General features: G+C 41.7%; 1 protein-coding gene across 1 annotated transcript in view; it reads left to right on the plus strand.

Annotated features, from left to right (window-relative positions):
• The window catches only part of RYR3 (ryanodine receptor 3), a 470,522-nt gene that overhangs the window by 173,932 nt on the left and 279,530 nt on the right, over positions 1-17,060 (plus strand). Inside the window, exons 10-12 of the mRNA XM_044925248.2 lie at positions 1,202-1,276; positions 4,008-4,164; positions 15,671-15,844. Of these exons, the coding sequence (XP_044781183.2) occupies positions 1,202-1,276; positions 4,008-4,164; positions 15,671-15,844 (406 nt within the window). The remainder of the gene's footprint in view (positions 1-1,201; positions 1,277-4,007; positions 4,165-15,670; positions 15,845-17,060) is intronic.

Consider the following 17,060-nt stretch of genomic DNA (forward strand, 5'->3'; position numbering starts at 1 on the left):
GGGGTTTGAGTAATTCAGTAGTGATACATCCAAACCTTCTACAGTAGAGGTATCTTTTTAAATTAGTGAATTAAACAAAGTTAAATGATCAGTCTTGATCTAAAGTCACAGGATTCTCAGAAAGTATCTGGATTCAGTATGCCCGGTAATCAGGGACCACTATTCATGAGACATACCTTTAAATGCGGATAGTTCATTTAATTTCTCATAATCTGATAGAGATAAGTTGGCCCCTATTGTGCAGATTTTTAAAAGATAGACTTTGCTAATCATCAGATAGACATTAGGCAAACCCATTTTTACAAAAAGCCTGACCTGTACTCTTCAAACCTGGCAAAGGCATGAAAAACAAGAAAATACTAAGAAACTCTAACAGACCAAAAGAAACAGGGAAAACATAACAACTAAATGCAACGTGACATCCAGGATATAACTCTGGAACAGGAAACAAAATTAATAGAAAAACTGGAAAAATCGAAATAAAGTCTTGCGTTTAATTAGCAGTGATGAGTCAATGTTGGTTTCTTAGTTCTGACAACTCTACTTCGTATCATAAGATGATAACTATCAAGGAACCTGAGTGAGACTACAGAAGCTTTCTGGACTATCTTTGCAACATTTTTATAAATCTACAGTTATTCCAAAATAAAACTTTTAGTTAAAAACACTTTAAAAGATGATGATTAATGCAGGAAAGGGGAGAACAGTGTAGTAATAAAACCCTGAACACCACAGTAGCTAAGCATAGAGCTTTGTCCCCAGCTTCCTAGAACAATGGAAATGAGTTCACCCTGTACTGCATGTGTTTTACAAGTACAAATACATTTTCTAAAGATGTGAAAGTGCATCAGGGAGCTGAACGTGAAAGAAGCGGAGCATTCAGTACTTAATCTGATGATATGTGTCTGGACTGTTCTGACTCCTGATGTAGAGATGGAGACAGTCCTTTCCCTGTACGCCTGACAGTCCATGAGTGTCCACGACGTGTATGTGGTGAGCATTGCCCTCGCCTTTAGCACCTTTTTTCCCTTTTAAGAGAGAATAGGAAATGGTGTCTTTCTTTGAGGTTTGTTTCTCATTTTGCTTACTATGAGTCCTGAGAAATACAGCGTGTTCTGAGCAGCCTCTGCAGGGAACTGTCCCCTGCCCAGTGCTGATCAACATCACACACGAAGGATCTAATCTCCACCTCTGTTCACAGGAGGATATACTATGAAGCCGGGGGAGCTGGCACGAGAGCTAGATCGCTATGGAGAGTGGAACCCCTTCGGATAAGGTAATGGAGCTTCAGGGTTGCATTCTTTTCAAGATTGGTTTTTTGTTTGTTTGTTTGTTTGTTTTCCCGGACAACCTATTGTCTTAAATGTTACATTTGTTCTACATTAGCTGGCAAATTCTCAGAAGTTACTTGGCAGAGGTAAATTCTGAAATGTCTGTGACTTTTGTTTTTGTTTTTAAAGCACAGCACGCACACACACACACACACACACATGATTTCCAAGACTTCTGCTTTGACTCTGAAGTTAGCAGGCTCTATTGCTTGACCCAAGCCCCCAGCTCCTGCTACCCTTGCAGGGGCTGTTATAAAAGGCAAGCATAGACATGTCCACTGAAAGCCATCAAAGCTCTTCTCCCATGTATTTTCTTAAATAGATTCTCTGGAACCCAGGTGAGTCTTCCTCCTCCCGGTAGCCTTGTTGGCTCCAAAGCCAAGCTAGCTTTAATTGACAGAGTGGTGTCTGTGATGGCATGAGGTAGGGAAGACTAAAATATCCCTGGACGTGCAGCTCTGAAGGAAACCACATGTACCAGAACTTGTCAGAAACAATTGGCTGGAAGGAACAGGACACCAAGACTTTGGAGACAGGTACTTGAGTAAAACCATGGCATCTCTACTACAGAGGAGTTCAGTTAAGCTCTGGACCTTTATTTTGCTGAGCGGGATCACAAGTTAGGCTCAAGCTAAACTGCTCAGGGTAAGAGCAGAGGGTCAGTGTGGCCATTTTTTGTTTTCTTTCTCTGCCTTTCCCTCTAGCTCTCTGTTCCATCTCTGCCTGAACACATGTTCAAAATAAAATCTCTAGTGGGTGGGGGTGTATGTGCCTCCAGGGAGTCCTCAAGATAATCCATTGGTGATCAGGAGAAAATATTAGAATTTCTCTTACACACACATACAGGTACATTCAATTTTTTTTATTGAGGAACTCTAGAAGAGGCTGACTGAAAGAGTATGGTGTCCTAAGGAGTACCCACTTGTTAGCTGGCTTGTGGCATTTATATTCTCTTTCAAGCCTGTTGAAGTTTTTATAGCAACATACTCTGTTTTTTTTAGGATATTAGGGCTTGGTTCTTGTTTAATGAAATTTTTAAAAAATAAAAATAAGTATGTATATATAGTTTCAGTTATGGTTCTTTATTTCCCCAGAGTCTTAAACATGAAGAATTTAAGGTTTCTATTAATGTAATTTGATTCTTTGGTACTCCAAAGAATTAGATCAAGGGGAGAGTCATTTTAAAAATTGATACATGTATTTCTGAAACATTTTGTTCTAACTGAAAAGATAATTAGATACAGATTATTCAGTGAATAATTTCTGCCCTAGCACTTACCATGACTTTTATTGAATGCCAGCCTTTTGATGTAGGACCATATGGTTCTACAACCCATTCAGCATGGACTCTCACTTATCGCAATCATCTTATTCTGCTTTACTTTTTCCCATGGAATTTAATATCTTGTAACATTCCACAATATTTACTTATTTATGTTTGTTTATTATTTGTCTCTCCCTGCTGAGTGTAAACTGCATAAATATTCTTATTTCTCTTAAAGAGAGGATTATTTTCATTATTAAAGTAGGATTGACATACAGTATTATATTAGTTTTATGTGTACAGTATAATGGTTTGACATTTGTTTACATTGCAAAATGATTACTGAAGTAAGTTTAGTTATTATATGTCACCATTACAGAATTGCAATTTTTCTAGCAATAAGAGCTCTTAAGACTTACTTTCTTAGCAACTTTCAAATTGTGATGATAGTCAATAATCTATATATATTACTATTACTATATATAATATATATTATATAATATATATTACTACCATGCTGTACTTTACATACATCCCCATGACTTAGTTATTTTATAACTAGAAGTTTGTACCTCTTGATCCCCTTTAACCATTTCTCCCACCTCCCCAACCTCCCTTCTCTCTGACAACCACCAATCTATTCTGTTTCTGTGAATTTTGTGTTGTTTTGTTTGCTCATTTGTTTTGTTTTTCAGATGCCATATATGAGTGAAATTATATGGCATTTGTCTTACTCTGTCTGATTTATTTTACTTAGATAGTACCCTCAAGATCCATCCATGTTATCACAAATGGAACAATTTCATTCTTTTTTATGACTGAATACTATTCCATTGTGTATGCATATATGCCACATTTTTTTATTGTTGAACACTTAGGTTGCTCCCATATCTTGACTATTATAAATAATGCTGCAATGAACGTAAGGGTGCGTATGTCTTTTCAAATTAGTGGTGGTAGTAAAATACTTGAGTGGAGACCGTGCATTTGGAAATGCCTCACTTTCCCAGAAACAAGTTTCTCTTCAAAAGAGGGCTTCTAATTTTTGTGTGTGATTTTTGGCATCAAGACATTTCAGTGAAATGAAGGAAAAATTGGAAGCTTGGAACTTCCAGTTACATTAAACCATGGACCTGCCCAGAGGGCGATGTTCCTTGTTGGTGATCTTAAATGTTAGAAGAGAGCTCACAAGAGAATGCCATGCTGAGTTGTAGACAGACACTTGATCTTAGCCAGAAGACTGAGAAGTGCTGAGTTGGAGGCAGATACACAGTCCTAGAGCAAGCCAGGAGTCAGGGGATGTACCGTAGAAGGGTACTGAGTCAGAACATATGTAAAAATGCACAGGGTAAATATTGAAAAAGACCTATTTTTTGTGTAAATGCAATTTCTTCTCTCTTTCATCTGTCCAGCTGGAGTGGCAGTAACATCAGATGGGGACAGGCTTTCCGACTCCGGCATCTCACCACAGGCCACTACCTGGCCTTGACAGAAGACCAAGGCCTTATACTGCAAGACCGGGGAAAGTCAGACACCAAGTCCACGGCCTTCTCTTTTCGAGCATCCAAGGTGAGGTGGATTTTGACTTTATTCTCAAAGTGAAAGCTCTGAAACCTCCAGGTAGAACTATGACTGCAAAGAAAATAGGCTGGAACAAAACGGAATTGGAAATTAGACCAATGATAAATACTTTGTTCTTTTATCTTTTAAATTGAATTCATAGAGGAATGTGTACCCTGGATGAAGACTGAAGTCTTAAGAGAGAAAGGCTTGAATGGAAAGTGGAAAGCCCTAAAAAACAAAAAGGATCACAAGAATGGACAGTGTTGCTCTGAGGCTACTGGAAAATGTTATTCTTGCTTAATACGTTCTGAATTGTTTTTACTACTTTTAAGTCTTATTAGGGCTTCCCTGGTGGCTCAGATGGTAAAGCGTCTGCCTGCAATGCGGGAGACCCGGGTTAAATCCCTGGGTCAGGAAGATCCCCTGGAGAAGGAAATGGCAACCCACTCCAGTACTCTTTCCTGGAAAATCCCATGGACAGAGGAGCCTAGCAGGCTACAGTCCATGGAGTTGCAAAGAGTCAGACACGACTGAGCCAACTAACACTTTCACTGAAGTCTTATTGCTTCACTCCCATACAGCAAAGATAACGTGGAGGCATGAGTTTCAATGTTATGTTTATTTAAATCAAAGAAGTAATTTCTCTCAGAGAAGTGCAGAGAAGGCTTAATTCTGGACATGGAATCGTCTTGCAGTTATTCGTATTATACAGAATTACTAGTTCCTTTTCCTTGTCATGTGTTTTCTGCAGATCTCTTAGCTCCACTGTGCCTCACCTGCCTCCACGAAGAGCACATTCTGTAGTAGCTAGGTTAACCTCAAACATGTAGATTTGCCATTTGATGTGTAGAGAGAAAAATATTTTTTTAAACTTCTGTCTTTAACGGTCAGCCAAGTTTTGACTCTGTGTCACTCAGAGTCTGATCTAGCTGGATGGTCAGAATCACATGCTGAGCTAGCTCCTGATGTACAGTTTGGTGTTCTGCCACTTTATGATTGTTCTGGAAAGAGCACCCAAGCATGAGACAGGCTCTGCACAGTGTATCCATAGTTATAGCAGCCCACACTTTCTAAGAGGCTCAGCATCTCCGTCGGGAGCTTCATCTCTAGCTTCACTCTTCTTTGCTCCTTTCCAGACACAGATCTTGATTTGTGTTCTCAACACGATTTCCATAAAGGGTTATTGATGATTCCGTTCATGTAGGACTTGGTGTCAGGCTTACAGCTGAATTTCCATGGGGACATCTCTGTTTCATAATGAATCAGAAGAGGCCAGTGTTTCAGCACCACCTTCATTGAAGCAGGGGGTCAGACTCCTTTTCCCCTCTTTTACAGTCCTAAAGTATTTGAAGCAGTGAATCTCTTTGGCTTAGAGGTTTTTCTCCCCTAGTTACCCTGTATCAGATTTAGGCTTTCCTGCACCCATCATTCAAAGACTAAGAAATGAGAGCTCCCTGGTAGTGCAGTGGTTAAGACTCCAAGCTTCCAGCACAAAGGCAAGGGTTTGATGCCTGATCAGGGGAAAAGATCCCATATGCTGTGTAGTGTGGCCAAAAAAAAAGAAAAGAGAGCTTTCTGCCCTAAATTTCCTTCAAGCATCTCCTTCTCTTTGCTTCTCTCTAATGGCGCGTTAGCTCTTTGACTCCATTCAGGTTCTCAGAACACATCTCCATATGTTACTGTCACTTTTATTTTTTTAAGATTCCCCACACAAGGATTTTAAATTCAATTTTATGACCATGGAGTAAAAGATTTTTACCTCCAGGAAATGAGTTAGGGCATTGCAATTGGCTAAAAGGAGCAGCGAAAGAAAACAACAGGAAAGTTCTAAGAGCAGAGAGGAGTCTTCCCATTCTTCCCTGAGAGACACCTCGGATGTGGGATGTGGAGGGAGGGCAGGCAGGGAAAGCCAGGAAGGGGCGGAAGATAAGAAGTGACTCATCGTGGCCTCTGACCAAGGAAATGCCTTTCTAAGAATGCCAACTTGGCTTGTCCCCTCTTCGAGCATTCCCTCCTGGTCTTCTCAGCCCTGGACAAACCCCAACTTGGAGACCTTTACCACTGCAGAAAGAGGCTTCTCTTGTGACAGCAGAAAAGTGAGATGGCCTTCCAGGCAGCTGGCAGGATCCTGTTCCAAGGGGACTCTTCCCTTCCATTCCTTTCTTGGCTCAGCCTCACGGAGCATGGCTCGGCGCTGTGCTGTGGCCTCTGTGGGAAGCCAGAAAGGCTCAGAGCACCACAGAGAGTCTCCATAACACTCCTTTCACTTGGCACCACTTCCGGCCTATAAGCACAATTTACCCTCAAAAGGCTCGTTGCATATCTCCCCCCGATGCCCACGCACAGGGAGGCCAGCAGCGGATGGCTGAAAGCCGTCGTGGTACCAGGGGCCTGCCCACATGGCAGGGCTGGACAGAAAGCCGCCCGTGAGTCACATTGTCCTGCGCCCTCGGCGGTGCACTTGCATTTCATTGGCGTCACGATGTTAGAGGTTTAAATAACTCTCAGTGCAGTGGTATTCAGCCCAGTTACCTTTATTTTAATTGGAAAGAAACTGAAATTAAAATGTCCTAGTCTCCATGCCTGATCAAGATAAGGCTGCTTCCCCCAGGAGATCCGGGATTCCTTGGGATATTGTGTGGGCAGGGCATTAGGCATCTTAGCCACGAAGCTGCACAGGAAGGAAGAACATGCGGGAGCCCATAGCTCTGTCACCAGCAATCTGAAGAGCTCCTGGGGAAGAACTCTAGAGGTGCCTTGATTTCTCTGGGCCTGCAGATTCCTCCTCAGTAAATGTCTTTTTTTAATTTCTTTTATTTTTGGCTGCAGTGGGCCATCACAGCTATGTGCTGGCTTTCTCTAGTTGCCATGAGCAGAGGGCTACTCTCTAGTTGCCTTGCGGGAGCTTCTCTTGTTGAGGAGCGTGGGCTCGAGGGCTTCAGTAGTCGCAGTGCACTGCTTAGTTGGCCCATGACATGTGAAATCTTCCCGGACCAGGAATCGAACCATGTCCCCTACGTTGGCAGGTGGATTCTTATCTACCAGACCACCAGGGAAGTCCTAGTAAATGTCTTTTTACCATTCTTGGCACAGGGCCTCTGCCTTAAATACACTCTCCACTGTGCTTCCCCTCACTTGGGAATAGTGATGTTCCCCAACAGAGGGATTAGTTGGCTTTGGTTTTCAACAGCCGGAAGGTGTTGCACTGTCTTTCTAGCTCTCGGCTGTACCAGGTGTTAGGTGATGGAGCAGACAGCAGAAAGTTGTCTGAAATAGTGGCCCAGGTTCTGAAAGGTGGCACAGGGGTTGGGGAGACTCACTGGGAAGGCTGAGAGGAAGAGATAGTGTGTTCTTTGTGCCTCTGTGAACGAGATTGAGTGGGGGATTATCTGATTATCTGATCTTCTCTGTATGCTGGAGAATCTGAAAAACAAGAGAAGAGACTCCTGGAAGGAGTGTCGTTTAGGCTCCTACATTTCTAGGAGGACATTGGGGAAGCTGGGCTGTGAGTCATTGGCAGTGATGGGCTTCTTACCCCATGTTTCCTGTCAAGTTGCGTTAACCCATGACAGCTATGACTATAAGATCAGGGGCCTGGGGACAGCTGCAGGTGTGTGTTCACATCCTCAGCAAGATGCCCTTACAAGGAGGATGGCAGGTATCCATGTGAATCTTGTACCCACAGGACAGGACAGGGATATGACTGGAGGGGTCAAGGTCAAGCATGGGCTGCAGTGTTGCTTGGTTCAAATGGAATCAAACTGTGGTCTCTGAGCAAACTGTGTGACTGAGCAGAAAGGGATCTTGGTCAGAGCTCGCATTCCTCTCCTTCACCAGGAGATCCAAATCAAAGTGGAGGTCTGGGAGGTGTTGAGGGCTCTGAATTACAGCCTTGTACCTGTCCCCTCAATCTGGAAGGAGTAGGGTGTCAGATAGAGCATGGCTTCCAAGTCACCTAGATCTGGCCTTGACTCCCATCTACCCTCTGTGGAACCTTGAACACAATTCTTATTCTAGCTGCACCTCATTTGAAGTCTGTCGTGAAAGATGCTCTGAGAGCCGGCCCCTGGGGACTGCCCTGGCAGTCCCGTGGTTCACTTTCCAGTGTAGAGGGTACGGGATCGATCTCTAGTCAGGGAGCTAAGATCTCACATGCCTCCAAGCCAAAAACCCAAAAACATTAAACAGAAACAATATTGTAACAAATTCAGTGAAGACTTTGAAGAACCAACCCCTGCCTACCCTTCCGTAATATCTCTGGCCACCAGCTCATATTTGCCTTGAGCTCTAACATACTAAGTACATACTGTGTTTGAACATGGTATCTTTTCTCACAGCTAAACGTGTAGCTAGAATACCTTTTAACCCTCCATGTACCATAATCAGCAAACTCCTCCTCATTCTTCAGACAAGTGTCAAGTGCCCCTCATGGGAAGAAGGCCTTTCCCCATAGGGCCCTTTTCATGACTCCATTATAGCCATCACTCACTTGACTGGGAGCTCCTAAATGACAAGGAGCACACATCCCTCCACCCACCTTTTCTGCACCTCTGCACCCCACACAGTGTGGAGCGTGTAGTAAGTTTGAATATCACTCACTGAAAGGTTATGTAAGTGTGGTCGTACAGCAAAATCCTTTCCATTTTAACCTCCATCCTCTTCACAGAATTTTATAGTCATTGTGTAATCATCTTCAATCACAACACAACCCCGCAAACATTCAAGGAGAGAGATTCATTAATTGGAACATCAAAGTCAAATTTCTGTGAACTTGATTTCGCATCATTTTCCCATGGTCTTGACATTGCAAGGCCATTCCCCAAGGATCGTCGGGTAATGTGATTTAATATTTACTCTGGCGCAGCAATGCTGTCTATTTAGATGTCACGTCTCCGAGTCGGTTTATAACACTCACTTCCTTTCAGGGAGGGATGAATTAATAATGTTAAAGCAAGCCTTATTATATGAAGCCATTCACTTTTTAGCTATTTTTTTAATGACTCTACCATAAGTCCGGAATGATTGAGATAGAATCTCAAATTTTGCCTCCTTTATTACAGAAAGGCAGAGAGCTATCACTGTTCTCAATTAAAGGAAATTTTTTCTCAGTGTGTAAAAGCAATTCAATTCAGTCAACATTTGTCAAATGTTGCCTGCTATATCCTGAGATCTGTGTTCTTGGCCAAAAATGATGTTTCCTTTAAAAACTGCCCACTGCTCTCTCTGCTGTGTGCAGAAAGCATGCTTGTAGACCGGATCCTCTTCTACTCTTTAACCTCAGCGGTCCTGCCGGAAACAAGAGGGCAGCTGGGTTCACAGCGTATCCCTCTGTGAAATCATGGGCACTGATGTAGTGTTGTTTGTGCATGTCCCCTTGCTTGCTCTGCAGGTTCTCAGTTGGGGAAAGAGAGGGTATGGAGGGAAGGGGAAAGAGCAAAACATGGACCTTGAGATTCAGTCGTCCCCAGACCCCACCACTTCCGGGCAGTTTCAGTTGTTTTTTTTTAAGTATTTATTTTTGGTTGTGCTGGGTCTTCATTGCCGCACATGGTCTTCCCATTGTGGTGGCTTCTCTTCTTGCAGAGTACAGGCTCTAGGCACACGGGCTTCAGTAGTTGCAGCACTTGGGCTCAGTGGTTGCGGTTCCCGGGCTCTAGAGCACAGACTCAGTAGTTGTGGCACACGGGCTTAGTTGGTCCATGGCATGTGGGATCTTCCCAGATCAGGGATCAAACTCATGTTCCCTGCATTGGCAGGTGAATTCTTAACCACTGGACTGCCAGGGAAGTCCCTGCAGTTTCATTTTAAATAAAATCTACAAAGCATTTAAAAAATTTAAACTGACAATTTCCCAAGTCTTAATTGTTTCAAGTAGGCCAGACAGAGAGGTAGTCAAGAAGAGCCTTGAGCTTTGGAGTAGAAGAAACCTGGGTTTGAATCCTGGCTCTGCCTTTGCTGTTTAGCCTTCCTGTCCCTGATTGTAAAAGCAAAACAAACAAACAAAAAACAGGAGTGAAGAAGTGTGTCTTGAAGGACTCTTGTGAGACCAGGAAGATGACCTAAGAGACTGTTTCCTTATCCATGAAATGGCAGGAGTGCTGCTTACCTGAAGGTGATTGTGTAGAGAGGGACTGACGAGAAAGATGGAGGAAAGAGCCCAGCACAGTGACCTGCTCAGGACATGCACCTTCCCTGATGAGATAGACAAGCCCACTCCCCTAGCATGCTGGAAACAGCGGAGGGCTGCCCTTGGCCTCCCACCAGCAGAGGCTCTGCAGCCAGCCTTGGGGCCAGTCAGGCTCCTAGCAGTGTCCTGCAGTGTGCGATTTTTTTAAGGCCATTCTAAGACCTCCCACTTGAAATCAGAAGTTCAAAGGGGGACTGTATTGGTGGGAAAGTGAATCTAAAGGTAATTTCTGAAAGTTAGTCCTGGGAGTTTTAGGAAGCACTGTATTGGTGGCCGACCCCAGCATCCATGAATGAGGCCCATCTTCCCATGTTTCCTTTTTCTCTGAATCTTTTTTGGTTGCTTCCTGTCTGTGGAAAGCTACTTTCTTGTCCTCTGTGGACATAGGCAGCTTAAATATGTCAAGTTCAACAAATTCCTATCTAAGTAATAACCATGAATTAGAACCTGCTGCTGCTAAGTCACTTCAGTCGTGTCTGACTCTGTGCGACCCCACAGACGGCAGCCCACCAGGCTCCTCCATCCCTGAGATTCTCCAGGCAAGAACACTGGAGTGGGTTGCCATTTCCTTCTCCAATGCATGAAGAAAAGTGCATTGTGAAGTCGCTCAGTCATGTCCGACTCTTTGCGACCCCATGGACTGCAGCCTACCAGGCTCCTCCGTCCATGGGATTTTCCAGGCAAGAGTACTGGAGTGGGGTGCCATCACCTTCTCGGGAATTAGGACCTACTCTGTTCCAAATATCATGCTCGATTTCTATTACCATGGCAAAAACTGGTCTGTCTCTGTGTCTTCATTTCTTTTCAACCCATCATTCACCTTGTGGCTGGAACAATTGTTCTAAGATACAACCCTTGTGTTTTCCCCGCTTAAAATTCTTGGTGGATTCCCATTACCTGCAATAGCTTTTCCCAAGAGGTGTTCCAAACAATGATTTATGAAAAAGATTTAAAATGCTTATGTTAAACAGTTAAATAGGTTGTTTTGGTTCCTTTTGTTCTTCTTTGTTTTTTACTGTAAGACTCATAACAATCTAGTTTATACTATCCTAACATTCCCTTTACCTCCTGAAAGAAAATACAGTACTGTCGGAAGTCCTCTTTTCCCACAGAAAGTCTGTAAACAGCGTGAGTTTGGGAAACATGCACCTGTAGGATAAAGTCAGTCGTTGTTCAGGTCTTTTCTGGACTTCGTCACTCTTCCTGCCACACTACTCCTATCTTCCTACAGTGTTGTCCCCTTCCATATTCCTCATCTCTCCTTTTTCCCCTAGCCATGCTCACATCAAGCAGAAATTGGTATAAAGGCATCCTGAAGTCCCCAGGCATGGTGAATTTTTCTCTCTTCCAAATTCCAGTTGCACCTTCAGTATGAACTCTATCGCTTTGTTGTCATTAGTGGTTGGTGTGTGTGACTCCTAAAGCTTATACGTTAGAACCCAGAGTTATTTTTCATAAAATAATAACATATATTTTCAACTTCTTTGTAACAGCATCCTAATACCTAAAACATTAATATAACCAATGCTTAACTGTGCTGATGGTTACCATTCCAAAAATTATGTTCACGTGACCAACAGGCTTTGGATTTACACTTGGTTTTGCATTCCCTTTCATTACTTACAAGCTATAGGGCTTTGAACGAATTGCTCCAACTCTACAAGCCTCAGTTTTATCATCTATAAAGTAGGAGAAATAAAAACAGCAGGTCCAGTGAAAGGTTTAGAGAAAATGTTTTTAAAATGTCATGTATAACACATATCACTGTGTAGGCCCTTGGTAAATTCATGATGGTGTTGTCATTATAAAGTACTTGGCAAAAATGCTTTGCTTAAAGTAGGCATTAAATAACTACTCATTCCAGTTACCTTTCTTGTCCCAGAAATTTTAAATCAATCTGTAGAGCAGTAACTTATCATCTAAACTAAATACATGTTTATGTGACAATTATTATGTGGTCACAACCATTTCCTTATAAACTCTCAGTGGAGACAAGGGATCATGATGATTATTCCTCTTCAAAACTTTGTTAGGGCCAAGTAACTTATTCCTTCTCAGAATCCACTCATCATCTAAGATATGAAAGGTTGGTGCAGATACACAGATAAATTGATGCCCACTGACCAATAAAACAAAAACAAATTATTTGCAGCCTAGTAGAGCTTAGTGTGAAATGTAAAGACCAACAAACCTCAGTCTTGCCCTTGGAGGATTTCCAACCAGGCAGAGGACAGGAAGTCTACCAGCAAAAGATTCCTATCACAGAAGATGGGAAAGAGCCTTGAGAGAGAGTAAGGGAGGTGCCATGAAATCAGAGGACATGCACAGTTGGATCTGGGAAAGGCTGATGGATAAGATGTAAAAATTCAGAGATAAAGTAGAGGCCTTCCAAGCAAGGAGTGTAATGTCAGTAGAACCCTGAGGGAGGGAATACTTGGTATAGCACACAAACATAATCCAGTTTGGTTAAAGCATGTGGCATATAAGAACTTTAGAGGTGAGAAGTGTATTCTGTAGGAATTGGGGAGTTACTGAAGGGAGTGATCAAAAGACCCCTATCATATGGGAAGGTTCCCATAGGAAGATTCCATAGAGGAAGGTTCCAGCCATAGAGTAAATACATCTGGGCCATGTTCAAATGAAGACAGAGGGTAGAACATTAGTTCATGACTTGAGTCAGAAGCTCACACGCCTGGGACCAGCCAAGTCCAGCTTCTCTGTCTCAGGACGCTCTCATTTCTTTAAGCTGTGTCATTGTTGTGTAGTTTTGGGTAGAGTTGGCTTCAGTGTTGGGTTGTTTATATGTTTTGGTTCTCATTTTTGTTGCTCTTGTTTTTCTTTAAATTAGAAGCAGTCCCAAAAATGCTGGCCATAGAACTTTGGGAGTTGATGCTGTTTTGCAAAAGCAAAGACACAGAGAGACAGTCCATTCTATTATCAATAATGATCCATTTATTTTAGAGACTCTAAAAAAACAAATCTTAGTATTTATTTTATTTTGGCAAAGTCATATTTAAATTAATGACAAGTGATAAAACAAGTGAAATTATAGTCACTCATCATTGGGGAATATGTGCTATTTTAACTAAGAGCTCTTGGTAATCATCATAATTATTCATATTTAACAGTTGTAGTGTATAATATGTTTACTTTGCTGCATTGTCTTTGGTTAGGGAATAAGCTAGAGATGAAACCTTTGGCATATTTTAATTACATCTATTGGTTTGAGTGTCTGTACCGCTATGGATATTTTTGAAATGAAAATGAAGTATCCAGTATTTTATAGAATAAATGCATTCTTGACCACTTGCCTGTGGATAAATCCTTAAATATCAAATTCTGTTTTCCCATTGACTATGTTATAAAATCAGAAATATTTTCCTTTGGAAATGTTCTTTTTGAGAAATGTCGTTTTGAACAATCCAACCAGTGCTTCAACATATGCTTAAAATAAGAATGTTCTTGTAGTGTATTAATATTGCTCAAAATGATCCTATAAATGTGTGCAAAATAACTAATTTTGCTTTTTAGAGGGTTTGAAGGAAAGAAATAAGAGCCGAAATGAAAAAATATACATTTGAAAGAAAAATGACTCAGTTGTATACATTTGTTCCTTCAACATATGTTTGTTTAATAATTGATAGGTGCTGGGTTCTCTGCATTGTTGTTCCATCGCTAAGTCGTGTCTGACTCTTTGTGACCCCATGGACTGCAGCTCTGCATTAGGAATCCAAAACTAACAATCATCTGGCCCAAACCCTTCATTCTCATAGCCTGGCAAAAGGAAACATCATATAAACAAGCATATTTACATTATGGTCTGTTAAGTCCCCAATAGAGGGATGAGACTCTGCTGGAGAAATACAGCAGGAGAAACTAACTCTGCCTTCACAAAGAAGGTGACACCTGAGCAGGGTATTGAGGGTGAGTAGGAGTTGGGGCCATGGGACCGGCATGGTCTCTGGAATCAGACTTCCTGGTTTGACTCTTCCTCTTTCACTACTTCTTGAGTGACTGTGGACAAGCTGTTTGTTTCTTTGTTCCTTCATTTGCTCCTCTGTAAAACTGGAATATTTGTAGCTACATCAGAGGCCATTATGAAGAGCTGGCATATGTAACAAACTTAGAGCACTGCCTTGCACATGGAAAGAGCTCAATGCCTATGTTCCTGTTATTCCATCATTAAGAATGAGAGTCAGGTTGCACAAGCAGAGCAAACAGCATACTGCATTTTTATTCCATGAAAATTTTAAAATATGCCCAGCAATTTAACACAAGATGTAGAGAAGAAATGGAAATAGGGCCATTCAGAGGCCCTGATTAATGAGGAGGGGGACAGAGTTACCAGACTACTTCTTGACTCACTTTGACAGGCACCTTAGGTTGTGCCCTAGATTTCTCCATAGGGAGATGTTCGACGAGCATTTATTCTATGAAACAATGGATACTTGATACACAAAGGGAGGATACATACCTGGTACACAGAAATTCCCTCTTCCATACTAGCAATGAGTTTTGTGAAACAGTGGCAATTGAAGAATGAAATCCACTGACTGCAACATACAACTAAGGAGGCCATAACAAACTAGTATCAGGCTTCCCTGGTGGGTCAGTGGCTAAGACTCCGTGCTCCCAATGCAGGATGCCCCAGGTTCAATTCCTAGTCAGGGAACTAGATCCCATATGCCCCAACGAAGATCAAAGGTCCCACCTGTGGAACTAAGACCCAGCACAGCCAAATAAATATTTTTTAAAAAACTAAAAAATATAAAAGAAACTAATACAACAATTACTGCATTAGACTTAAGGCACAGTAGCCCCCTATCTGCTGCAAGAGTCTGTTTCCTCTGCTGATTTCTATAAAAGATATTTATATGATTTTAACAGATATATTTAAAGCCCCAAATGAAGGCTTTTATATAACTATTAAAATTATAGAAGGTACAACTTGCTGAAAATAAGTTATTTGGCTATTAAGGGTGAGTTATTAAGGTATCTAAGTCAGGATGAGGAAAAGTAAAAAAAAAAAAAACATAATGGGGAATTTTATAAAACCAGAACCAAAGAGAGACACTATAGGCTGCCTCCATTTCCCATGCATATAAATAATCACTAAAGTAGCCAAAACATGAAATCCATTGATTTTACAATTACCAGCAGATAAGGGAAGCAAGCCTTTCTAAAATCCTGGCTTGGACAGGCATATCATGATTATCCTGGTAATCGGTTCCTTGGCTTACAAATTCTGCACCAGTGACCTGTTTTATACATTGCATTTCTATTTAATCAGACATGCCTACGTTTGTTTCATTTTCTGTGAAATAGGAAATCAAGGAGAAATTGGATTCCAGTCACAAGCGAGATATAGAAGGCATGGGAGTCCCAGAAATCAAGTATGGAGACTCTGTCTGCTTTGTCCAACATATAGCCAGTGGTCTGTGGGTGACCTACAAAGCACAAGATGCCAAGACATCCCGCCTGGGACCTCTGAAAAGAAAGGTGAGGGGTCAGAAAGGCTGGAAGCAACTAGGCATGAGAAGTGATTGTGGAAATAAGGTGGGCATGATGGATTTTACTTCTTAGCTTCCCAGATGGCTCAGTGGCAAAGAATCAGCCTGCCAATGCAGGTGTGGGTTGGATCCCTAGGTCAGGAAGATCCCCTGGAGAAGGAAATGACAACCCACTCCAGTATTTTTGCCTCTAAAATTCCATGGACAGAAGAGACTGGCAGGCTACAAGTCCAAGGGGTCGCAAAAGAGTTGGACACAGCAACTAAGCAAAAATTCTTACTATTCTGAAGAATTATTTCTGTAACAGAGTGTGTAGCCTAGTGTGGTTACTTTGACTTCATATTCAGTGTGAAAAAGAAAAAGTTAAATAGATGACAAATCTGTGAAGAGGGGATAGAATACGATCCTTGTGCTCTAAAGCCTGTACTAAATGACTTTTGGTAGAATGCTGTTTGGGGATTATCCACATCATTTCTTCTTTCATTTAAGTGGATAATTGAGTTACTATGCAGTATTCATAATATACAGACTAAACAGAATCCCTACAGAGAGATGCAGATTGCATGATAACAAGCACACAGGAACCAACATGCAGAAAGATGAGATACTGTTGAATGATACTGTATCCACAGAGAATGGATCCAGGTCTCAGAGATCTGTTACAGCCTGTGACAGTGGGAAATCCAGCTTGAATACACAGAACATCTTTTTTTTTTTCCAGAAAAGCAACTGCCATAGTAGGGTTTCTTTTGATAGGAATCAGGAAACAGATGCTCAAGTCATGCTTTAAAAAAAAAAAAAAAAAAAAAAAAAAGCCCTTACAAAGCACAGATTTGGATAGGCAAGGAGGCCCATGATAAGGTTCTAGGAAACATTGTACCGTGTAGTTTGTGTAGGTCAGCCTAATATGGAGGCGATGAAAATTTTCCCAGAATGCTGGTTATTGTAAGAAAGGAGGTTGGGGGGAACCCATAAGGTAATAGCTTATTTTTGTGCAAAGTAAAATTTACAAGGAAAGGGGAAAATTATGAAAAGGAGATAGAAAATAGAACACGAGGCCACAGAGACTCACTTGTAGAAAACAGAATATGAGGCCACAAAGACTGCTTGTAGGAGCCCAGAGCTTCCTCTGCCAACAATTGTAAAGGCTGGACTAAACATGGAAACATTGGAAGACTTCAACAGCAAGACACCCAGGACATGAG

The sequence above is a fragment of the Bubalus bubalis genome, chromosome 11 (genome assembly GCF_019923935.1).
Source record: "Bubalus bubalis isolate 160015118507 breed Murrah chromosome 11, NDDB_SH_1, whole genome shotgun sequence".
Taxonomy (NCBI): domain Eukaryota; kingdom Metazoa; phylum Chordata; class Mammalia; order Artiodactyla; family Bovidae; genus Bubalus; species Bubalus bubalis.